The sequence below is a fragment of the Hemiscyllium ocellatum genome, chromosome 20, assembly GCF_020745735.1.
Source record: "Hemiscyllium ocellatum isolate sHemOce1 chromosome 20, sHemOce1.pat.X.cur, whole genome shotgun sequence".
Taxonomy (NCBI): Eukaryota; Metazoa; Chordata; class Chondrichthyes; order Orectolobiformes; family Hemiscylliidae; genus Hemiscyllium; species Hemiscyllium ocellatum.
The window spans coordinates 23,008,661-23,034,912 of NC_083420.1; the positions used below are offsets into that span (position 1 = coordinate 23,008,661).

The following is a 26,252-nucleotide window of genomic DNA, read 5'->3' on the forward strand; positions in this document are numbered from 1 at the left end:
TTCTACAGAATCGCTGCCATTTTGCCGAGTCATCATTGGATTTTAATATCTGCAAGTATGAGGTTCCCCATTTGGATTGAGACAGAATAGATCAGGGTATTTTTAGAAGGCACAAAAGTTAAATACAGTGGATGTTTAATAACTAATAGGGTTCAGGTCCAAAACTTTTTAAAATGTCAAGAACAGGTGTAGAAAATAGTCAAGAAGAGTAATGGAACGCTGGCCTTCATATCTAAAGAGGTGAAGTGTAGGGATGCAGACATTACACCACAATTACACAAAATCCTAGTTAGATCCTACTTAGAGTACTGGAAGCAGATCTGGACACCACACCTTAGGAAGGATGTTTTGACTCTGGATGGAGTTTACCACTGGTTTACAAGGATAATACATGGTCTTCAGGGTTTAAGTTATGGGGAGAGATCAGAAAATTAGGCCTTCATTCTCTGGAATTTAGAAGGTTCTGGTGTGATCTAATCAAGATATTTACAGGGAAGATAAAGGTAAACTATTTTCACACGTTAGGGATTCCAGAACTATGGGGTATCATCTAAGAATTTGGGCAAAACTGTTTAGGAGAGAGATGTTAGAAAGCACTTCCACACTCAAAGATTAGTGGAAGTTTGGAACTCTTCCTCACACAGCAGTCAATGTGAATTCAATTTTTACATTAACTCAGTCAAATATTTAGTAAGCAAGAGTATTAAGGCAGGCAAATAAAGCTAGACACAGATCAGCCGTAATCTTACTGAATGGTGGAGCGCTTGAGGCTGAGTGCCTACTCCTGTTCCTATGACTAAAAAATGGAAAGTGAACGATAGCTATTACAGGAAGGAAACAGTCTATTCACCACAATCAATCTCTGTTAGAACGCACCCTATCACCTTTACCCAACCTCTTTCCAGACCTTTCAACGTTTTTATTCAACCACTTGAATCTAACTAAAAACATTTCATCCACACAGAAAAGGACTGAAGTCACAATCAGACATGGAGGAGGAATGATAAACAGAGAAACTCAGGAATATATAAATTGGAAATTAATTCTGCAGTGTCCTTACTCTGCATGAAGTTATTCTCATCCCACTGATCTAAATTTATTTCATTTAATCTTATTTCAATTGTAATTGACATTTTGTTTCGAATTGTAATTACATGGTGAGAGCCAGTGGCTTTGCATTTTTTTTGTGTGTGGGAGACACTTTGTAATTATTGACGTTGCCAAGGGCAATCCCTCGTGCTCACTGCAGAATGAATGTCAGGAACACAGTTATTGCAGAAAACATTTTGATACTTAACAGAAGTATGTAATTTTAACATGGGGAAAACATACAATGTGAAACTCTTCAGACATCGGGCTTAAGCTCATCCAAAACACTGCTGCTGCCACCCTGCATCCACTGACGTGGACTGGCCCACGGTCTGGCAATGCCTGGATTAAAATATTCTTCCTCCTGTTCAAATCCATCCATATCTCTAATCTCCTCTGATCATGCAAGCCTCTGATATCTGCACTGCTCAGTTCTGGACTCTTGAGCATCTCCAAGAACCATTGCTGCAGCATTAGTGGCCCTGCCTTCAATTGCTTGGGTCACAAGCTCTTGAACATCCCTTCCATGCCTCTGTTCCTTTCTCTGCTCCTTTAAGATGCACCTTAAAATCTACCATTTTTACCCTAATTTTGATGACCTGTCCTTTTTCACACCTCATTGTCAAATTTTGTGTGATTATGTTCTTCACGATGCTGTACTACATCCAGGTGGCACCAAATGTACAAGTTGCTGTTATAGATTTTATGACCTTGAACATCACAAGCTTAATTTTTTTTTGCAATGGATTAAATTAGTTAGAAGCCAGGATGGATTGTTGCAGTCATGGAGAAGTTATAATTTTCTAATGGAGACTTACAGTATACAGAACATTCTCTTAATTTGATAAAAACTGCCTTCTGTTTATGCAGGTTGTATTATGGAGTCATTTATAATTCAACAATAGATTTATAGACTATTTTCTGCCTTTATTTCTTGTGTATGAGGTCTTATTGCCTATTCCTAAATTTGTTATGCTTGTCAAATATTATGAATGCATATCTCCAAATCTGAAATAGCAGCAGCAGCTGTTACAGTACCAAACTGTAATTTCCCTTTTTATGTGGAGCTGTTGTTTCACATTCTCACATCTCCTCTGCCTCTACTACAAAATCTACAATCAAACCTTCTTCTCAAGTTCCTGTATATTTGTGTATTTAGACGCAATAATGTAAAAATTGCATTCTCATGTAAAGATAATGTGCAGTATTATTCATGCATCGTCACAATGCTTCAGTTATCACATAGCCCTTTATTCTCCCCAACAGAAAATACTTGATACTCACAGAAAATTAAGTAGTTCAAAGAAAACAAAGACAAAACAATTTAGTCCTGTGTGAAGACCACTGGTGGACTAAAATGGGAAAACATTCTTCTTTAAACAAAGGAAGCTGTGTCAGTGAGGGGGAGAATCCTAGACAAAACTGTGCTGTCTGTGGGTGTTCAGGACAATTTTGATTGGCTTTTCAATTGGCATCAATTATTGCGGATTTAGGAGGGCTCAGCAAACTTACGATCATTTGACTGGTTCCTGGGAAAGTGGTAACAGCCTTATGCAAAAACAATACAGCAAAAATAACTGGTCTGCAAAGGGAAATCTTCCACCTCTCTCTGTCTCCCTTCTGAATGGAGAAGTAAAAGAAATCTCCAGTAGCTAGCTACTCTCCCTCACCTTTCTCCATAAGCTGCTCCCTCTGCAAATTCAAAGGAAGGAGAAAATTAAACCTTTAGAAGGTACAGAATGAACAAATCCTTGCTTAGTGAATTGAGAAGATTGAGAATAGATATATCCTTGACTTTGAATCATCAGAAAACAGTTGGAATTAATTTAAAGAACATTAAAAATATCAAATCAGCAACTCCATGATCTGGACTGATGCCTGAATGGTTTCTGATTTCTACTTTCCTTCATAATATTTGTATTTTATCTCTTTGTGGGTTTATTTGGATGTGTATGGGAATTTTTTTAAAATATATTTTTATTGAAAAATAGATACTTTCAATATTACAAATACAAAACAATCCAAAGAAAGAACACAAGAAAATGAGAAAAAATACAACCCGCCCTCATGTACAAACAAATAAATATATATAGAAAAATATATATTTAAAAACCCTAACTATTTAACAAAATAAATGATAACCAACAACAAATTAATAAATTGTAATAACTCAGCCAAACAAAACACTTACACGTTTGCAGTTCCTCCTCCTGGATATTGGACTACAAAGCACAATCATTACAGCTCTATAACAGCCTTTATTAGTGTGGCAGATAAATCGGTGTCCAGGTATCCAGGTATTCCAAAAAGAGCGGCCATGTCTTATAGAAATTCTCAGTTTTGTGGTGAGAAAATCCAAGGGATATGTTCCGTAACAATCTTCCGCCAACCAAACAGGCCCGGGGGATTTTTGGATATCCAACCTAACAAGATTTTTCTTGCACAGCAAGTGAGGATGTTGAGAAGTTTTTTTTCTTATGCGCATCTACAGGGAACACACTGGGCAGGCCAAGAAGAGGAGAGATTGGGTTCTTCTCTACCCTTCCACCCAAAATCCCCTCCATTGCATTCACCACAGTGCTTCAGTATGTTTGAAGCCTACTGCAGGACCAGAGACAGTTGGTAAGAGTACCTGAACAAATCCTGCACTTGGGACATGTTGAAGGTACTCCTGGTTTAAATTTTGATAAACGGTCCAGGGCCAAGAGGACCCTGTGGAGAATCTTCACCTGTAAAGCATGGGTCCTATTGCAGGTTTCTTGCATTTTCCCAAATATCTTCCCATGCCTCTGAGGAGACCTCAACGCCTAGCTCTATCTCCCACACCCTGCAAAGCTGATCAAACTCATCTGAGGGGGCACCCTCCCAATTGATAATATAAAGCACTGACAGAAAGTGTACTCTTAGCACCGAACACCCTCTTCTCTATGTCAGATTTGTAGGGATCAGTCAAAAGTGTAGTCTTTTTTTGAATAAAATCACTAACATGAAAAAAAACGAGAGGTCCCTGTTAGATAGCTCGTATTTCCGTGCTAACTGATCAAAGGACATCATTGTGTCTCCTTCAAACAAACTGCCCATGCAAGACATATCTCTAGCTGCCCAATGTTTGAATCCTGAATCTATCATCCCTGGTCGAAAATCCAGCATACCCATTATAGATGCAAGAGAGGATATTTTGCCAATATTGCCTTCCCTCTGCCGAATTGCCCTCCATGCTTTAACAGCACTGATAACTATTGGGTTATGGCAATATTCCTTAACTGTCCTCATTTTGTCCAAAAACAGCAAGCTAGTAAGGGGGCACTTTGCCTTGGAGGTTTTGATACTAACCATATTGAAAGAGGGTCCCACAAGCCCAATCACTCATGTAGGATAAAAGCGAGCTTAGTTGGTAGCTTTTAGTGTCTAGGAGATCCATTTTACCCAGTTTGTGAGGCAATTGCATTTTAACTAATTTAATAAGGAGCTGCATATGGTGCCAAATAAAGGAGCTGAACCAGCCATTCAGTCTTCTGAATGTTTGCATATCGAAAATCATGGGGGAGTATCCATATAGGGTACAACAAACGGGGGAAATATTCATCTTAATAAGCACTATCCAACCCAACCATGAGACCAGAAGCATCTCCCATCTTTGAAGATCTTGTTTGATCTTGTCAAATAATTAAACAATAATTTAGATCCAAAACTAAAGTAATGAATATGCCCAAATACACAAACCTCCCACCCCTCCCCGCAACCACTTAAATGGGAATCGATATTCACCCTCAAGACCTAGCACCTTCATAAGACCACCCATAGGCACTGCCTCTGATTTTGCAAGATTAATCTTGAACCCTGAAAAGGTGCCAAATACACTGATGCATTGTATCAGGTGAGGCATTGAAACTGCTGGATTTGACAAAACAAAAAGGACATTGCCTGTGTACAATGAAATCTTATGTAATTTTAACCCCACTTCTGGAGCTGATATATTGGGATCCCGATGAATGGTTCAATCACCAATGTAAAAAGCAGTGGCAAAAGGGGTCAGCCCTGCCAGCTGCCCTTAAAAATGTTGAAGTTGCTTGATAGCACCCCACTGGTGATGACCGCAGTGGGAGGGTCACTATAGAGAACTGTTACCCATCTTATAAAGACTTCGCCCAAGCCAAACTGCTCCAGAGTATAAAAAAGGTACAGCCACTCAACTCGGTCAAATGCCTTCTCTGCATCTAAAGAATTCACCAATCTCGGTGTTGACTGTTGTTGACACGCTTGAATTACATTAAGCAGCCTCCTCATGTTATTGGAGGATCGGCAGCCCTTTATGAAGCTGTATAGTCCTCTTTAACAATAGAAGGTGGCACAGTCTCCAGCCTTAATACAGGAGTCTTAGGATTTTAAAGTCCACATTTAAGAGTGAAATGGGCCTGTATGAAGCACAGTCCTCCGGGACCTTCCCTTTTTTAAGAATAATCGAAATATGGCAGGAGACAATCAGGGCCATATGAGTCATTGAACATGTTGAGCATTGGGCCTGACAATATGTTTATAAATTCCTTATATAATTTGCTGGGAAGTCTGTCAGGACTGGATGCCTTTCCACTCTGAAGCTGCTTCACAGCCTCCTGCATCTCTTGCTCTGATAAGGGGGCACTGAGAAAAGACTCTTGTTCGGGGATCACGCCCGGGAGCTCCAGATCCTTGAAAAAGGACTCCATCCTGGCCCACCCTCTCCTCACAACCCTCAGATTGGTATTAACTTAGAGTAAAATCTCTGGAATGCCACATTAATCTTCTTAGAGTCACATGTTAGGTTCCCAAACCCTTCCCTAATGGCTTTAGGGGCACTCCTTTTCCTGGCGAGAGATGGTAAGTAGTTGCCTGGTTTGTCACCATGCTCATATAACCTTCGCTTTGCAAATGTAAGCTCCTCCTTTCCTGTCTGTGTGAGCACGGAGTTCAATGCAAACCACAGCACCGTAACCCTCTGTAGTTTGACCAACAAGGGCCTGTCAAAGTAAGCCTTTTCGGCTGCCTTCAACCGTGCTTCAAGGAGACATTGCTGCTCACTCTTCTGCCGCTTCCCACTGGCAGAGTAGGAAATAACTAAACTCCGGCATAGGCTTTGGTAATTTCCCAAAGGACGGATGGGCTACTAACTGAGCCTGAGTTAATGTGTAGGAACACCCTAAATTTCTTGGAGAAGTACTCCACAAACATGTTATCCTTGAGGATAAACAGATCCATTCTCAGTGCCTCGGACCCATCGTAACATCCTTAATCTTAACCAACAGGTACACTGGACTGTGACTGGAGGTGGTAATATTACCAATCGTACAAGATACCACCAAATCCAGTGTTGCCATGGGGGTCAGAAAAAAACGATCAATCCTGGTGTGACATCTGTGCAGATTGGAAAAAAAACGTAAAATTTCTGTCTGTCGGGTGGAGACACCTCCAGATGTCCACCAACCCTAGTTCCACACAGATCTACTAATTGTTTAGTTTGTACAGAGGGTATCGAGGGAGCTTTGGGCAACCTGTCTACAGTGGAATCTATGAGACAGTTAAAATCTCCCACTAAAATGATATGTCGGGACTCAAAACTGATCAGTTTAGACAATGCATCTACCAGAAATTGGAGAGGATGAGCGAGAGGGCAATAAACAATTAAAACACCATGTTATTCCCCATTTATCAGGGCTTTGAGAATTACAAACCTCCTGTGTGTGTCTTTAACACACTCTATTAACTTAAATGGGAGATTCCTCCTAACCAATATAGCCCCTCACCTACTTCTGGTATTAAAAGATTAAAAGTAAACCCAATCAAAGCCATTCTGCTGTTGCTTCAAATGCTCCCTATCATCCAAGTGTGTCTCCTGTAACAAAGCAATATCCACCTTCTCCTTTCTAAGACTCAAAAGTACGTTCTTCCTCTTAATTGGTGATTGACTCCCCTTGATATTCCAGGTACACCATTTAATCAAGTGATTCGCTATAACCTTCTGCAGTTAAATTTAAATTCCAGAGAGGAGGAACTCAAACCACAAATCACTGAGCCTTAGTGTCACAAGATCCATCAAACATAAAAACTACATAAACTAAAACCACTACAGTTAACAAACCTAACTATCAAAGGTTATATACAACAAAAACCAAAATGCAAACCAACATATAAAGACACCAACGGCGCTGAATAGGGGAACTCACTCCTTGCCTAAAAGGGGCAACTACCTATCCCAAAACCCAATTTCCCAACCCACTGCCAAGAATGTGGCCTGGGCATTTAAATATCTGAACTGGGTATAAACTTCCCATAAGTAGGCATCTAGCCATCCCAACCATTTTCCCATCTCCTAGCTAGAACCGCAACACAAACCAAGCAGAAAAGAAAGAAATATACCATGGAATAGCAATGTGAATAAAGACTTTTTGTAATGAAAAGGGGGTAAATACCTCACCCATCCTTGGGGATATCAACTTAAAAATTGAAAAGACACATCTCAACTGCCGTCAAACAAGTTTAAACCAGATTATTACCAATTTAAAAAAAAAGAAAAGAAAGCCCCAACCAGACTTCCTTTTTTTTGAGAAAAACAAAGACATATCCAAACAACACTACTATTTGTACATACTAAATTGTTCAGATTAGGTTAATTTGTCCACAAAGTCACTTGTCTTCTCCGATGTGTCAAAGAAATGTACAGATCCATCTAAGGTGAGCCGAAGCACCGCCTTTTACCCGAGTGTACTGGATCCCAAGCTCCCTCAGTCTTTTCTTGACACTGTCAGAGGATTTTCTTTTCTGGATTACCGCTGCTGAGGAGTCCGGAAGAACATGATCTTAGAGTCCTTATAAGTTAGGGCCTTCGGATCCTTCCCCTGGATTCTGGAAGCTTCCATGATTCTCTCATTATCTCTATAGTGATGAAACCGCACAAAGAGAGGACGAGGATGTGGACCCAGACCTGACCTCTGCGCTGTGACCTGATGAACCCTCTCAATCTTCAAGCCTCGCATTCCACCCTCTGAGTTAAGGAACTTCAGCAACCAGACCTCAATAAATCCGCTGACCGCTCACCTTCCTTACCCCCCAGCAGACCAACAATCTAAACATTTTTTCTCCTGCTCCTGTTCTCGAGATCATCCACTTGGTCACACAAATTACGGACCTGTGTCTTCAAGGCCTGGATCCTATCCTTGAAGGAACTGGTATCAGCTTCCACCACTGTGACTCTGTGTTCATGCTCATCCATCCTTTTCTCCAGGTCTCCCAGCTGTTGTTCATGCTTCAGCAGCATAATAGACATCAAGGCCAGCTTCTTCTCTATCTACTTACCCAACACCTCGCAAGCTCCTTCACCAGGGCCTGGTAAGTAATTGAGTCCGAGGGTTCTGCAGACTGGGCCACAGGCCCAGCCTCAGACGCTCCTCCTCCCTCCTTCAGCACCCTTGGATGGCGAAAACCCAGCTAAGTTGATTTTCAACAATTTCCTGGAACACCACAACCTTTCCAGAGTCCCAGAGTATTGCAATGGTCCAGGTTGGGTGGGTTAGAAGTTCAACTCGCTTGTGCTGCAGAACTCTGCAATGCGATCCTCCTAGATTGCCGCCATCTTGGATCCCCCAATACGGGAATTTTTAAAGGTCAGAATTTATAGTTACAATGGTACAAAATTATTAATTCAACTTGTCCACTTTTTGCCATTGGTTAAGAACAGTTTGATTACAATTAATAATTATTTTCGTTAATGAAAATAAACTTGTGTGTTTACTGATTTAAACTAAATAAGACAGACAGCCAGGTAGAATTGGACAATTTGGTGACTTAATCAAATTTTCACATTTGTGCAAATTCCAGGAACAGTAAGTCTTGATTTCCAGTCCATTAACTACTCCAGTGAATTATGACACCTGCTAATCTGACTAACCTTGTAGTTTCTCCACCAATTAGGAACAGGAGGAAGCCATTCATCCTGCATTCTGTCTATTAACCGAACAACAATCTACCTGTCTTAAATCTGTAACCCTTACAAAATCTCAATTGACTGCCAGTCTGAAGCAGCTTTTCTGAGGAAGCAGGAAGAGTTCCAGATTTTCACAAGTTTAATGCCTTTAATAAAACATTCCACCACCCCAAATTGTATTCCACAGTTCTTTATTCCAACTGTAAAACCATCACTTAACAAGTTGTCCTGAGAATACACGATTAAACATTGAAATTTGAATGGGGGAATTACGATTTTAAGAGATGGGCTTACCTTAAAATCATAAGAAGAGCCTCTCAGTTGTTCAGGGGAAGCATACAGACAAGTCCCCACTCCTGAAGTGTGCTTTAAATCTGGAAATTAATAGCAAGTAGGAAATGTCAAAAATGCCCTCGACATAAGAGTACAAGAAAAAAAACTCAGTACAATATAGCTCAATTTATTATTGTTCTCATCACATCACTTTGCTGGATAAGTTTCCATCCACATCCATTCCCTTACTACTTTCCCTGATAAGGCTTAATTGTCAGATAGTTGCATTCCAAATTAACTTGTAGAGTTATTTTACTTGCATCCAGCTGAACAGTAGTGAGGAAATTGAGATCGTGAAACAAGAAGATACAATTCCAAATTAGATGTTTTCCTTTTATTAGTTGAATTATTTTTTTCTTCCTTCAGCCATAACAATTCTGACCTGAGTAGGGTCATGAGATAAAGCCACACTGCAGAGATTTCAGCACAAACGTTGTCATTTCAATCCTGTTCAAACAGAATGCTGAGTACTACACTCAGGAGTGATTTTAGATGAGGCAGATCTAAAAATTAGGCACTTCTGACTAGATCCCAACAACTTTTAGAATAGTAAAGAGGTCTAGACAGCACACCCTCAAAAGGTGCTGGAAATTGATTCAATAGTAACTTTCAAAGGGAGATTAGGCATTTATTTTAAAGAGAAATAGTGGGACAGATTGGAGAGTTCTCAAAGAGCTGGTGCAGAATAATGGGCTGAAAAATTGAAAGATTTGATGATTTTGTAAGATTCAGTTACCCTACTGATGTCCTGGCCAGTATTCCGCTCTCAATTATTACAACCAAAAACAAATTCTATGGTGAATCGTTCGCTTGCTCTTTGTGGAACATTAGTTTCTGCAGATTATTTGCTCTGTTTACCTACAGGACAACAGTAATATCACTTCAAAAAAATTACTCATTAGTTGTGGGTGTGATAAGACACTGCATAAAAACAAATTCTCTCAAGGTTTTGAACAAAGGAAAATAAAAAGTCACCCTAGCACAGTACTGTGGAAGTGCTTCACATTCAGCACTGCTGTCTTTTGGATTACACATTAAAATCCTTCAGTCCTCTTAGGTGGACCATGGCTTTATTCAAAGAAGAACAGGTAGTTCTGCCTGGTGTGCTGGCCGATGTCTATCTCCCAACTAACATTACAAATGCAAAATATCAGGGTCATTATCACATTAGTGTTTGAGACAATTTGTTTTGTGTTGGTTCTGTATTTCCCATGTTATAATAATGACTGTGTTTCAAAAATACTTCACTGGCTGAAAACTGTTTCGGAATATCCTGAGTGAAAGGTGCCATATGAATGGAAATCTGTTTTTTAAAATTAGGACAAATCATGAAACTTCAAACCAAATATTGAACATTCACAACCAAAACTTTGTATGACTAAGCTTTGACAGCAGTCACACAATGTTTTAAAGTGCTATAAGTATTCATGTAAGAGGAAGGGGAGAGACTTCACTGGAGTAGATGTGTCTTGACCTCCAATACTCACCAGGTAGTTTGGTTGTTGCTGGAGATTGATCGGAAGCCTTGGTAATGATGTCACTGCAGGCCAAGCCGAAATCCCCAATCCGAACATGGTAGTCAGGTCCTTGGAGAAAAATATTCCTTGGCTTTAAGAGAACATAGTGTGAGGATAGTTTAATTATGCCATGTCTTAATCATGAACTAGGAAGACCGCATAGCATGTAGCATGATATTGCCGAACTTTACAGCACAGGTAGAAGGTTTTGCTAACTCTGAAGGAACTATTGGGATGACTTCCTCTGTGCTTTAAGAGTCTATTAAAAACTACTGTAACAAGCAGATCAGATGTTAGAAAGTGATCAAAATATACCAACCTATTTATTTGAAAAGCTCTTCTTATGTTAGATGTCAGATTAATTAATGTCACTGAGTTGGTGGAGAGATGGCTGATATTTTTTTTAATTCACATGTGGGATGAGGGCATCATTGGCTGGGCCAGCATTTATTGCCCATCCCTAGTTGCCCTTGAGAAGGTGATGTTGAGCTGCCTTCTTGCACTGCTGCAGACCACATGCTCTAGGTAGAATCAATGCCTTGACAATTCAGCCTACTTTGTTACTTGATGCAATCAGTTAAGTGGCAGTGGGTTAATCTGATTTTTCACCAAAAAAAAACTCAAGAATGTAACGTTACAATCCAAATTCCAAACAGAATGTAAAGATTGTGGTGTCACAATCAGTTACCATTGCAACCCCACACAAATCAAAATTTTGTGGTTCCAACTGCTCCCTCCTAACAGGAAACTTCTTACCACACATCAAAAGAAGTGAGTTGTGCATGACTCGCAATCTGACCATATGTAAATTATAACAAGCAATTTTCCCACAAATCAGTTCCTTGAAGAATGAGAGAGTAGGGAACGTTCTGATCCTGAAGTCACTTTGTTTAAAATCCTCTAAAATATGTGTGAATGCCGGGCCGAGTTTAATGATCTCCATGCCAAGCTTCATGATGCCATTATGAAAGGAGACCAAGAGAATATCAAAAGATTGCTGAAGGTCCATCCAATCAATGATCCCATTACCATCTGGAAAAACTGTACCTTATTCCCCACACTTCCAGCTCAGGTAAATTCAGTGATTCAATCAGACATTTCTTTACTTCAAGTGTACCAAAGGTTTTACATGAAATCTATAGCGATTGACCATAAAATGACCTGACTGTTCTATTTAGTCTTCTTCATTATTTGAATTTGCATCCCATGTATACCTGGCAATAAAAATCCTTAGAATGTAGGATGAAACATGGGACCCTCCCACATTTCACATAAAAACATTGTCGGAAAAAACAAGTCTGCACTTGATAACAATAGAGGAGGAGCAATCATAGTATCATCCACCAATACACCATAGGAGGATATCTGGCCCATCAAGCTTGTGTCAGTACTTTCAGAAGAACAATGCTGTTAGTCCCATGCTCTATTCTTTCTCCATTTCTCAGTACTTATTTTCTCCTACAACTATTAATCCAATTCCCTTTAGAGAGCTCTTATTGAATGTTCACACCACCATGCCAGGAAGTCCAATCCAAATCCGAACCCCTCATTCCTTAAAAATAATTTTATCATGTTACAATGATTCTTTTGCCAATCACTTTAGAAGTGAAGTGTAGAGTTTTCAGGATGATACCTGGATGTTAACATTAAAGTATCAGGAAAAGTTGTACTCTCTGGGGTTTATTAGACAAAGGAGGAATTGTCAAAAGTTTCAAGATATTTAGGGGAACAGTTAGAGTCGAAAGAAACTACTTCTTCTACTGTATCTAGAACTAAGGGATTATGATCTAAAAATTAGAAACAGATCTTTTGAAAGCGAAATTAGGAAAAGTCTCTACACACAAAGCAACAGAAGTTGGTTACTTTCTTCTGCAAACAGCAATTGATGTTAGATTCACTGTAAATTTAACATTGACATAGATATTTTTTCTCTTATTCAAAAGTATTGAGGAAATAAGACAGGTATATGGATTTAGGCCATAGATCACACTAAATGGCAAAACAGATTTGAGGGGCTAAATGGCCTAATCCTGTTTCAAAAAAACTTACCAATGTTTAATTACCTCCCTTTGAAATGACCAAGCTGAGGCCTCGAGCTCAAAAATACAGTCAAGGACAAGAGTGACTGGGCAACCTTAAATCTCAAACCTATTATATAATTCTCCTGGTGACAGAGATGACTTTGGTTGATGGTGCATTATCAAACAGAAAGTCACAAGATGCTAAGGTTTTTGCGATATGCTTAACAATCTGCATATATCCTGGACAATAACATCTTCACAAAGTCTCTGAACTGCTTTTGGTATCTTGGTGATGATGTCTACAATGTAAAGTTGTTGCCTTCAGGATATATCTTATTTAACTTATATGAAAGATGTTCAGTCCTAGTTTGATGCATCAAACGGTCAAAAATCCAGGATGCCGCCATAACTTTTCCATTGATTTGCTAACTCCAGAAAGTTAAGGTCAGCTCTTACAGAGGTGTGGCTCAAACTGAAAGGTTCCTTTAAAAAGGAGAATGCAGCATTGTCAGAGTACTTTGCCTACTCCAAAGAGTAAAGCTATGAAGTTTCACACTTTAAATGTGATAAAAGGGAAAGGGAAGAGAATTATACAGAAATAGTCAACCAAAGTTCCTACTTTTGCTCATGCCCCCTGCTGGTAAGTTCACATATACAGATGGAATCAAATTCCATCCTGCTTTCACTTTCACAGATATATAGCTAATTGATGTGACTATTATGGTCTGAATCTCATTACAGGATTGACCTCGCACAATAATTCATTCTCCAGCATGAGTCTAAGATTTCAAGGCAAATGATGTTGTAAAATGGATATATTAGGCATTATATTTTCTGTGTAACATCGAATAAAATAATTGACTTCAAGGAAATGGAATTATTTTAATATAACTTCTGAGAAATATATTTCAAAACAGATAAGACCTGTAATATATTTTTATCATCCTAAGGGGTTGGCTATCCTTCCAATCCACTTGGCTGCAACATACAGAAAGGCAAAGAGTTTACAATGCTTACTTCAATTAAAGGCTGATGTAGAAAAGAGGTAAGTGATGCAGGTTAAATGTTTCTATTGGTTCTGATAGTTCTCAAGTAGTTTGTGAGAGCTCTTTAAATGGGATAGGATAGGACAAGGGGCCTGGGAGGAACAGAATTGATGTATACCGAATCTGAACCACGACTTGCCATGATAGTAAAACAAGGAATATGCATTTACACAGGACTTTTGATCACCTCTCAGGGAAGCCTAAAGTGCTTTACAGCCAATTACAGTTTTGTTTCAAATGTTGCAATATACAAACTGTAGCAGTCAATTTGAATCCAGACTGAGTGTGGCATCAATTAATCCTAGCAAACTTTAAAGTCAGTGGGAATCGGCGGGGGGAGGAGGAGAAGGAGAATCTCTGCTGTTTGGAATCATACTTAGCCTAAAGGATGATGTTTGTGGCTGTTAGATCAATCATCTCAGCTCCAGGAAGTCACTGAAAGCATTCATCAGGGTAGTTTTCCAGCCCCAAACATCTTTTAAATGAATTATCTTCCTACTAACACAAATATTCACTGATGATTGTATAATGTTAGCACTAATCCATGTCCATATGCAGGAACACCTGGACAATATCCAGACTTGAAAAATGACAAGTAGCATTCACATCATGCAAAAGATATCTCCAAACTAAGAGAATCTAACCATTGCCCCTTAACATTCAATGGTATTACTATCTCCAAATCCTGAACCATCGATATCATGGGGTTTAGCATAAGTGAACTGAACTAGCCATATAAATACTGTAGCTACAAGAGCAGGTCAGAGGCTGGAATGCTTACAGCGAGTAACACACATACTGACAGCATTTCCTCCAAGCTGCATGGCTGTACAAGCACTCCAACATTCTGCGTACAGGGAATTGCTGTTCCAATGTGGATCGCAACATTGACTTTTGGAAGTTGCTGCCACACACTGACCTCAGAGGCCCATGTAGCTGGAAAGAAAATTAGTAGGAAAATTAAGTGAGAATGCTCCTGACTTCTCAAGGTCTCTCCACCAAAAGACACAAGACAGGAGTGTGATTGAATATTCCCCATATGCCCAGATTAGTATATCTCCAAATTCCCTCAATAAAGCTTGTTATCATCCAGGACAAAGTGCAAACTCCAAAAACATTCGCTATCCTCCACCAACTACAAGATGCACTGTAGACGTTCAGCAAGGTTCCTTAGCCAGCATCTTCCAAACCCACAATCGCTACCAACTAGAAAGACCAGGGCAGCAGATAGATGGGAACACCACCATCTGCAAGTTCCCCTCCAAGTCACCCACCATCCTGTCTTGGAAATAGTTCACCAATGTTTTCCTGTCACTGGGTCAAAATGAATTGCAGGATGGTGGGTGTACCTATAACAAATGGACTGCAGTGGTTCAGGAAAACAGCTCACTAGTTCACAAGTCGGCACAACATCGAGGGCCGAAGGGCCTGTTCTGCGCTGTATTGTTCTGTGTTCTATCACCTTCTCAAGAGCAATAAATCCTGGCCCTGAATGAAGCATACGAAAGTCAATTCCCACAAACACCAATAACCAGATTATCAATATTTTCTTTTTAGTGATGTCCGAATCACAGGTACTAGGCAGAACTCCAAAATAGACCCTGAGAGGATCTCTTTGGCCCACCTAAACGGGTAGAAGAGGTCTTAATGAGCCATCCAAAAGGTGACACCTCTGACTGTGGCACACCCTGATGCAGTAGAGCATCAACCAAGATGCTGTGCTCATATTTTTGCTTGGGATTAACCTTAACCCAACCATTCATAGAAATTGTGAAACTAAACAGCCTTGCAAATCTGATGAGAGATCCTGTCTCTACAGTACCATCCTTTCAGACCTTCACCTAAAATACAAGAGTGCTACCCCTCACTGACATCAAATTACTGTTGCAAGTTACTATCCAGAATTAGACATTTTTACCACCTCCTTGACCTCTTAAACTGAACAATACCAGAGTGACAAATCATACTACAGACACAAAATGTATGGGATTCCTTGAGAGATATGACAAATCATTTGCCTATTCAAAAAGAAAAATATTCCAGAGTAGCATTGGTTTTCTATGAAGAACTAATTAACTGAGGCCCTGACTGCCCTCTCAAGTGGATCTTATGGCTGTGACTTCAACTAAGTAAGAGAGTTCTCTCTCTCTTTGGCCTAACATTTATTCCTCAATCAATAACTCCCAAGAATAAATGATCTGATCACTATCAAGTTATCGATGGTGGGAGATGCTAGTTTATTTCCTGTGTTCCAACAGGGACTAAAATTCAAAAATGGTCAGTTGGCTGCCATGTGCTTTGTGACATGCTGCAGTGTGAGAAGCATTTTACAGAAACATTAACCTCCTCTCGTAGAAATTCTCATGGGTTTCTCTTCTCTCTCTTTGCCCTAGGGATGCCTTGGGCCGAACAGCATTGCATCTGATCATTGTCCACTGGCCCAACATAATCCAAGACTGGATCGTACCAAAGAGCAAGTTTGAGAAAGCTATGGCGGGCATGCAGAGCCGGGCTGAGCAGTGCCTCCAGCTGCTGTGCCAACACGGGGCACAGATCAATGTGGCCACCCAAACCAGGAGTCGGGACACAGCAATGCATCTAGCTGTGCGCCACGGGGCCTGGCGGGCAGTGCCCATCCTGGCACGGTATGGTGCCAACCTAGAGACAGCTAACCATCATGGCATGACCCCAATGCACATGGCCAGCGGGCTGTTGGACCGGCGCATGGTGGAGGAGCTGCTGGGCCGGGGGGCACGAGTGAACAGCGAGGTGGTGGGCAGTGGCAGCACTCCACTTCAGTTGGCCGTCTGCGCTGCCTCAGGCAAAGGGGCGCAGCAGCTCGGGGCTGGCCTGGACTGCGTGCAGGTCCTTCTGGCAGCAGGTGCCAGCGTGGACACCCAAGATCAGCAGGGGAGGGCAGCGGTGCACGAGGCATGCTTTGGGGGACGACAGGAGCTCATCGACCTGTTGCTGGAGCATGACGCTGACCTGGGCCTGCGCACCAAGCTGGGTGAGTCACCTCTCTCCCTCTTCCTGGAGCGCAGGCCCAACCTCCGGTGCAGCCATCTGCTGGCAAAACTGCTCAGCCTCTCCTGTCCTCTGCGGATTGCCGGCGGGCAGGGGGGCCAACTGCCCAGTGGACTGCTGTGCCCAGAATTCCGCCAGCACCGGGAGTTCCTATTGACCCTGAGCCAGGAGCCACCATCTCTTCAGGATCTCTGCCGGGTGGCAGTCAGGAAGGTCTACGGCCACCGGCAAAGGCAGCATCTCAAAGAGATCTTGCCCACCTCAGTGTGGCAGTATGTGTATGGTTACAGGGACTATGCCAGGAGGTTGGCAGAGATAGAGGTCAAGCCAATAGAACATCTCAACTGTGGGGAATCAAGGGAATCTGGCCAACAGCCTGCTCCACTGCACTGAGTGGACACTGATGTTCCCAACATTCTTTAATTTATATTTCATGTACCTGATAGGAATTGGTGCTGGAGCCTTAGCATCATTTAATGTCACTCAGCGACAGACGATAACACTCACAATGGAACAGTCAGAATAAAATAAAGCAGTTTTGATAAGATTTCTCCATTTATGAAGTGTTTACACCATAGAGCAGATCGTTCATCCCACCTGCTAGATCAATTTTTACGCTCCACAGGAGTCTCCTCCTATCCCTTTCCATCTCAGCCTTTCAGCATATCCTATTTTCTTTTCAGCTTCATATATTTATTCAGCTTCTAGTTAAATATTCACTTCAAATTATTCACCTCAATCACAGTTTGTGGTAGCAAGCTTCACATTCTCTCCTCTCTCGATTGAATGTATTAGTAATGATCTCATGTTTGTGACCCTTAGTCCTGCATAACACCATGCCCCGTGCCCCCTGTCCCCCCTGCCCCTTAGAAGAGGAAGCACCCCTTTACATCTTCCCTTCAAATTCTTTCATAATCTTAAATTCTATTGGATGACCTTCTAGGACAAAAAAAAACAATTCCAGCCTATTTAATCTTTACAGCTACGTATGACCTTTCAATTCTGGTTTCAGTTTTGGCAATCCAAATTTCTCCAGTGTCTCTGTATTTTTTCTATATTATGAATGATTACTTACAGTACTGAAGACAGCGAGTGGTCTTCTATACATGAAGCAAAACTTTTCTGCTTTTCAATTCTCTCTCTCTCTCTACCCATTTCATTTTTATGGTCTTGTTAACTTCTTGTCCTCAGTTCATAACAAAGGTGTCATTTGTAAATTTTAAAATTTTACTTTTGATTCCACAGTGCAAATCATTTACATAAATGGTGAATAACAGTGTACCCAGCATCAATCCTTATGATCATCACTCCACACATTTTAGCAGTTTGAGGAACTACCTTTCATCCCTACTCTATTTCTTATTTTGTAATTAGTTTGCTACTTTTGCCATTTCCCCATACTCTGACTTGGCTCACAACTCTACTTTGTGGAACCTTACCAAAGCTAAATACATGTAAGTTATTTGATATGCCAATCTCCTTATTTAATGGGATTTTGTAGTTTTGCTCTCATGAAACAAATTCAGATCTGACACAGATGATATTGATATGCCTTTTGTTCACATTTTGTATTTGATGAAGATTTCAAGATATTGTGAACCAAATCTGAATATTTTCCCAAACAGGCCACTGTTCAAGTGAAACACACTGTTCATATTTTAAAAAATAAAACTTCTTTTATCTAACTGTGTTTCTTAATTTCATGATAAAGAGAGAGGTACTGTGGGCTGTTCTAGATACAAATACTGAGGAACAAAACATTTACACTATTACGTGAGATTTCTAACTGCATAATTACAGTATTTGTGTGAAATTTCAGACAGGCAGTCACCTCTCTCATCTAGTTAGACTGCAAGAACGCAAATATTCTCCTTAGAGCGAGGAGGACATGGGTACAGATTTGATAAGAGGTGTTCAAAATTATGAGGGAGTTTTGAAACAATAAACAAACTTTTTCCATTGGTAGAAGGTTCTATTAGCAGAAGTTACAGATTTGGGATAATGACAAAAGAATCGGGGAAGTTGAACAGTAAACTTTTCAAATGGTTATGATCTGCAATGAAAGAGTGGTGGAAGCAGCTTCAATAGCAATCTTCAAAAGTCAATTGTTTAACACTTGAAAAGGAAAGATCTGCAGATCTTTTAAGAATGGAACTAATCAAGAGGATTGTTCTTTAAAGTGTCAGCATTTTAAGATGAGCGAAATGGCTTCCTTCAATGCTTGCATGAGCAATACCATACTTACTCACCTTCAGGTCTCGATGCATGACACCCTTGGAGTGGATGAATTGGACTCCCTTAAGCAGCTGCCAGAATATGTGAATAGTGCATTCAGGATTCACAAGGTCAAATGGACCTGAGTTATATCAAAAAGGTAAAAAGTAAGATTTTACAATTTCTTTTAACTCCGTTGAAATTAAATTTTATTTAATATGAAATATTAGGAATAGAACCAAGCAAATTAATACATGTCAAAGAATTAAACAACTCACCCATAAGTGATAGGCCCTCTGTTGATTTCCTATTCCTGTCCAAAATCCAATCTTGAAGGGACCTCTCACACAACTGCATTTGTATATGCAGCATGAGGTGGAATTGGATCTAAGAATTAAGAGAATCAGACTTGGAATTTCTATGACACCCCAAATAATTAATTTTTGAAACATAAACAGAAATTACTGGAGAAACTCAGCAGGTCTGGCAGCATCCGTGGGAAGATAGCAGAGTTAACGTTTTGAGTCTTCATCAGAACTGTTTGTAAAATGTAATTTTTGAAGTGGAATCACGATAGAAAGTTAATAAACACTGCAGCCAATTTACACACAGCAAGCTCCCACAAATATCAAGGTGATAATGATTAGGCAATCTGCTTTTATGATGTTGAATAAACATCGAACAGGTCCCTGAGGAGAGGTTTTCCTGCTTTTCAAAACAGAGCCATGGGATCATTCATAATTATCAAGAGGGAAGACTCAACATCTCATAATATTTAGTTTAATGTCTGACCTGAGAAACAGTACTTCCAACATTGCTTAATATTTCACTGGGAATATCAGCCTATATTTCCATCCTCAATTCACATTGTAGATGCAAGTTCAACTACAAACATGTTTTCCACCAAAAATAGGGACAAGAGGAGTGACTTTCAAATCTACATAATTTTAACTAATCTGTTGCTGATTGTACTTTTGATGGTTACACAATAGACATGACACAAGTGTAACAGTGCAGAAGGAGGCCACTCAGCCTAGTGCGTCCATACTCACATCCCTTACATCTTCTGCAAATTACTTTAAATCTGCACCCTCCAGTTTTTAATTCTTTATCAAGACTTTCAATATTACAACCAGATTAGCCTGAACAATTGTAAGCAATTACAATAGACCATTCAGCACAAATGATCAGTCCTGAAGGAGAGTCATATTGGACTCAGAACATCAACTCTGCTTCTCCTTTCACAGACACTGCCAGACTCACTGAGTTTCCCCAGAACCTTCTGTTCCTATTTCAGACCTCCAGCTTCCACAGTACTGCTTTTAATTAGCCTGCATGTTAGGACAGGCCTTATGCTTTAGCTAACCTGAACATTTTTGATGGGACGGTGTAAAAGGAATTTTACTCTGCATCTATCTGTGCTGCAATTGACCTGCTCATTCTGATTCCTATACTATAGGGAAAACTTTCTTAGTCCCAGGACTAGCAATCCCTTATGTTAAATTTCAGCAAAGTCATTCTTGAGCATCTGAATAGAAAAGCATGCTGGAAATCTTCCCAATGAATGCTTCTTCCTCACCTTGGACTCGTGGTGCATATCTGTGAATGATGAGCCATCCTCCAGACTGGAGTTAATGTTAGCATGGGAAGATGATCCTGAAATCTCCTCTAAGGCACCAGTTACTTTTTCCTTTGCCCTCTCAATGTCTTCTGCCTCAGTTGCCACTGCTTCAACCAACGGGTTCAAGTTATTCTTTACAATATGAGACTTTTGCGTCTCAATGCTCGGACATTTTGAAGGAAGGAGTGAAGAGTGCACCTGGATACCTTTCATTCTCGGGAGGGAGGCTGGTGGCTGACATATACCAGCATTTGCACATCTTGCTGCACAGTCTCCATCATAGAAGAAAATGTGATTGTCATTTCCCCATGATGTGTTTGTGCACATCTCCCCCTCAACCAGCTTGCTCCTTGACAAAGTCTCTCCCTCTCTTGCAACAGAATTGGTTTCTGCAAATATGATACTCGAAGAACTGGTTTCTATGTCCTGGGTGGAAGAGTGTCTGTAAGAACACAATTTTGAAATCTTAGTTAAGTTATCAAATTAGCAAACTAATCTTAACAACAGGAGAAAAATGTATAAAAATATTCCCTAGAGCAATGAAATATATTGGGCTATAAATCCCCTTGACTTAAACTTTAGGTTGTCATTTCCCCTACCCAAAGTGTTTTCTTACCTTTCATATTTCCTTTGTTGTCAGAATAATTATATTTTAGACTATTTCATTGGTTAGTTGGGATGTTCTACAATATTATCAGCTTTATGTTTGGCATACAGCACTGCCTTCTCCAAGTCAGAGGTTTGTGGGTTCAACATTCACTTCAGAGACTTGAGCACAAGATTTAGGTTGACAGTCCAGTGTAACATTTAAAGAGTACTTCATTATCAGAGATGCTGGCTTACAGATGAGACATTAAATCAAGGCAAACCCTGCCTTGTCCTCCCAAGTGGACATGTAAAAATTCCCTGGCACTTCAAAACCATGAAGGATATAAATAAGGTTAATGGTAGGTGTCTTTTCCCTCAGGTGAGGGATGTCAAGACTAGGTGGCATATTTTTATGGTGAGAGGAGAGAAATTCTTAAAAGTTATGAGGGGCAAATTTCTTTTACACAGGTGGTTCATATATGGAATGAACTTCCCAAGGAAATAGTGGATGCGAGCACAATTACAACATTTAAAAAACATTTGGATAAATACATGAATAAGAAATGTTTGGAGGGATATCGGCCAGGAACAGGTAGGTGAGACTAGTTTAGTTTGAGATTTTGTTCAGCATGGACTGCTCGAACCAAAAGGTCTATTTTTGAGCTGTATGACTCTGATCTATTCAAGAAAAAGCAGATGACTCCACCATAATGACGTGCTCAGTAATTATCTCTCATCCAACACTATCAAAACAGAGTATCTGGGCATTACCACGTTGCTGGGTGTGGAAGCTTGCTGTGTGCCGATCAGCTGCTGAATTCTCTATAATATTTCAAAAGTATTTTATTAGATGTAAGTTGCTTTGGAAGTTTGAGGTTGTGAAAGGCGCTATAACTGCAGGTTTTTCTTAAGATGACACAGATTAACATTAAGGTTTGGTTCTGCAAATACCAGCAGCCCTCCTATAATCTTTATTTACATTTTGAATTTGAGTGCTCAACCTGGGCTGCCATACACAGTGCAGAAACAAGGGAGTACTCCATTGACAAAAGAGATATTAAATTATCAAAAAAGATGAATGAGCAAAATCTTAAAGTATTAATCTAGAGATGAGCAAGGAATTTCCAAATGTTCTTGGTCAATATTCCTCCTTCAATCAACTCCAACGTAAGGAGTTTACACGGTTATTCACTATGACATGCAGATTTAATTTTTGTTTGCCTGCAAAGGAGAAATTATAGTTCATATAATCAAATAGAAACCTATTTGATGTAATGAGTTTTGGAATATCCTGAGGCTACTATAAGGTGCAATATAAATGTGAGATATTTTTAACACTTAACACAACTTTTAAGCATTTTTAACACTTCTTTGATATTCATCTTAGAAATCAGAAGTTATAACTTGCATTTCTATAGCATCTTATCCGACAATCAAATCTTTAAAGCACTTCAAAGTCAAATAAATACTTATTTTTAAAATAGCTAACACAGAAGCCATTTGATCCAACAAACAGCAATATTAGATTAGATTAGATTAGATTTCCTACAATATGGAAACAGGCCCTTCGGCCCAACAAGTCCACACTGACCCTCCGAAGAGCAACCCACCCAGACCTATTCCCCTACATTTACTCCTGACTAATGTACCTGACAATGTAGGCAATTTAGTATGTCCAATTCACCTGACCTGCACAGGTTTGGATTGTGGGAGGAAACCCATGTTGACACGGAGAGAGTGTGCAAACTCCACACAGACAGTCGCCCAAGGTGTGAATTGAACCTGGGTCCCTGGCGCTGAGACAGCGGTGCTAACCACTGAGCCACCGTGCCGATCAGACAATAATTTTTTTAGTGATATTATTTGAATGTTAAATGCTGGTCAAGGCATCAAAGGGAACTCCTCCATTCTTATTCAAAATTGCGCCACAGGATCTTTTATAGCAATCTGAGATACCAAACAGTGCCTCAGTTTAATTTTTCATGCAAAAGGAATTGTAGCCAAATCTGATTCTGTTCTCAAAACCATCTACCTATCTGCAAGAACTGACCATGTACAGAAATTGTAGTTAATTTTCTACCACCACCCAGTCACTAGATAGGATACTGCTCATAAGACACAATTTCAAAATTTGCAAGAATATAAAACCGGAAGTGTTGTGAACCATGAGGTATTGGTAGAATGGGCCAACAAGTGGCAGAAGACATTTAATGCGGGGAAGTGTGAAAGGATTCATTTTGGTTGTGCAAAGACAATATAACATAAAGTGTGCATTCTAAGTGGGGTGCAGAAGCAAAGGACCCAGGTCCATAAATCTTTGAAGATGGCAAGACAAGTTGAAAACACAGTTGATAAAGTATACACCATCCAGAGCACACAGACTACAAAACCAAGAATGCTGTGTTAAACTTTTTTAAAATACTGGTCCAGCCTCAAGTATTGCATCCAATCTTGGGCACACTTTAGAAACTGAGGGCACTATAGAAGGTGCAGAAAAAAATTACAGGAATAGTTTCAGGTAAGAGGATTGTTCAATTAGGTAGAAAGATTAGACAAGTTGGGACTTTTCTCCTTGGAGAACAGAAGGCCAAGAAGAGATTTTATGGAAACATTGAAAGTCGTGAGGTATCTGGAGAGAATAGATAGGGAGAAATTTTGTCCATTAGTGGGTGGATTGAGAACCAGAGGGCAAAAATTTAAGATAACTGGCAAAAGAAGCAATGGCAACATGAAGAAAAACCTCTTGACACAGCAAGGTCTTTGGATCTTGAATGTGTTGCCTGACAGTATGGTAGAGGCAGAACCAGCTGACACTTCCAAAAAGGGAATTGGATTATTATCCAAAAAGGAAAAATTTACATGGCTAAAGGGGAAAGGCAAGGAAGTAGAACAACATTCCTTCACAGAATCAAGACAACACAGATACAGCCAAAAGGCCCGTTTCTGTAACCACTGTATAATTCATTCTGTTTTATTAATCATACAATTGCAAAGGAAGCCTTTTAGTATATTGTACCTATCTATATTTTGAAAGAGTCACCAATTACTCGCATACCTCCACTCTTTCTAAAGACCTGCTTTTTTTTACTTTTTCTTCTTTTTCAAGTGGTTTAACATACTTTCATTTGAAAATTATGACTTGCCTTTTAGACAGCACATTCCAGATCATAAACAAACTGGTAAATAAAGATAAACTCACCTTCAAACTAATTTATTTTTCTAATTATCATTACCTATCACCTCCCCTGGCAGTGAAAACAGAGTAAATAAGCAGAAACATTCAAAAGCTCCTCATTATTGTGAAGATCTCCATTCAACCTCCCTCAACCTTTTCTGCTCTAAGGAGAACAATCCTGGTTTCTCCATGTAGTTTTTCTTTCCAACTTTTGGTATTTTTACAACTAATTTAAGAAAATAAATGTACCTGTAATCTTCTTGATCAGAGGGACCTTTTAATGCACAGAAAGTGCTGTAAGGTATTTGATTACCTAAATGATATAAAGAAAGGAAAATGTATTGGTTAACATGTGTCTCTGGAAGAAGGCACACTTTTATACTCATATTGGTTTTTGTAGAGATGCAGTTTAACTATACTTTTCAGAGGTGGTGGCTGTACATGCTCCATCCAAGCAGTATGATAGCCGACAATGTGTGGATGCTGTAGGCCAGCCAAAACTTTAACCTCTCTCAGCACCTAAAAATGAAAAAAAAATTCAGTAACTATGCAAAGCCTAGAATTCTCACAATCAGTTGACTAAGAACTAACTGAATTGTAGAAAGTCTGATGGGATTGAACAGATTGCATCCCTATGACCAAGCCCTCACAATATCAGTTTACAGATCCATCGACACAAGTAGTCAGTCTCATACCCATTGCAGGTTTACAATGAGGTTACCACCATGTTCCTTCACTGTCCTTAACAGAAGGTTGATAGCCATTTTGTATTTAGTATAACACTACAGATTCTTAGATTAGATTCTTAGATTCTCTACAGTGTGGAAATGGGCCCTTCAGCCCAACAAGTCCACACCGACCCTCTGAAGAGCAACCCACCCAGACCCATTCCCCTATATTTATCGCTGCACCTAATACTAGGGCAATTTAGCATGGTCAATTCACCTAATCTGCACAGCCTTGGATTGTGGGAGGAAACCAGAGCACCCGGAGGAAACCCATGCAGACACGGGAAGAATGTGCAAACTTCACACAGACAGCTGCCCGAGGCGGGAAGCTATAGTGTGATCATGACTGAGGTCATCTCTTCCATGAACATATAGAACAGGAGGTGGCTATTTATAGACAAAAGGAAAGATTTGGGAGGGAATTCCAAACTTGGGGCCCTGGTAGCTGACGACACGGCAGCCAAGGCTGCAGCAATAGAAAGTGTTGATGTGCGATAGGCCACAATTGGAAGAGTGCAGAATCTCAAGGGAAGGAGATTCCAGAGGTCGGGAGTTCTACAACTGTCAATAATTTGGCTGCAAACTCAAAAATACAAGTTGCAATCTGCCATGTAAATATCAGGATCATCCTCTTTAACTGAATACCTTCATGCAGTCGTATCTTGTAATCTTCTTCATAAGAATCTTCTTTATGGCATAAAGCTGTCGATCCAATTTATTTCTGACCTGGAGTAAATAGAAAGAAGAACAAAAGTAGAATTTCTAATTAAATAATTTTAATGCGTGCTGCTCATGTTTATGGTTTCATTATGGAGACATTAAGCCATAGGCACACAAATAAAACAATTATTTGACTGGCACTGCCTTAAAACCAGGCGTAGACTGCACAGGAACAACATTCAAGAAATACTTCTTTGTACAAAGGGTAATGGAAAT

General features: G+C 39.9%; 2 protein-coding genes across 3 annotated transcripts in view; one reads left to right on the forward strand and one right to left on the reverse strand.

Moving 5' to 3' along the window:
* Positions 1–26,252, reverse strand: part of eif2ak1 (eukaryotic translation initiation factor 2-alpha kinase 1) — a 56,892-nt gene that overhangs the window by 13,786 nt on the left and 16,854 nt on the right. For both annotated transcript variants that reach the window (XM_060840584.1, XM_060840583.1), the window contains exons 7-14: positions 25,962–26,042; positions 25,008–25,107; positions 24,838–24,901; positions 20,784–21,267; positions 19,483–19,591; positions 19,240–19,346; positions 10,867–10,987; positions 9,341–9,420 (exon numbers count right to left, since the gene is read on the reverse strand). In XM_060840584.1, coding sequence (XP_060696567.1) covers positions 9,341–9,420; positions 10,867–10,987; positions 19,240–19,346; positions 19,483–19,591; positions 20,784–21,267; positions 24,838–24,901; positions 25,008–25,107; positions 25,962–26,042 — 1,146 coding nt within the window. The remainder of the gene's footprint in view (positions 1–9,340; positions 9,421–10,866; positions 10,988–19,239; positions 19,347–19,482; positions 19,592–20,783; positions 21,268–24,837; positions 24,902–25,007; positions 25,108–25,961; positions 26,043–26,252) is intronic.
* LOC132825550 (ankyrin repeat domain-containing protein 61-like) lies at positions 11,804–17,383 on the forward strand. Its single transcript, XM_060840930.1, has 3 exons — positions 11,804–11,968; positions 13,868–13,962; positions 16,357–17,383. The coding sequence occupies exons 1-3, from the start codon at positions 11,804–11,806 to the stop codon at positions 17,381–17,383; spliced, it is 1,287 nt and encodes a 428-aa protein (XP_060696913.1).

What these genes read in the sequence shown, in the direction of transcription:
- LOC132825550 (XM_060840930.1), top strand. Translation starts at nt 11,804, where the DNA reads ATGTGTGAATGCCGGGCCGAGTTTAATGATCTCCATGCCAAGCTTCAT. An exon ending in TCCCCACACTTCCAGCTCAG is followed by an intron (nt 11,969 to 13,867) that starts GTAAATTCAGTG and finishes TATCATCCTAAG; the next exon opens with GGGTTGGCTATCCTTCCAAT. An exon ending in AAGGCTGATGTAGAAAAGAG is followed by an intron (nt 13,963 to 16,356) that starts GTAAGTGATGCA and finishes TCTTTGCCCTAG; the next exon opens with GGATGCCTTGGGCCGAACAG.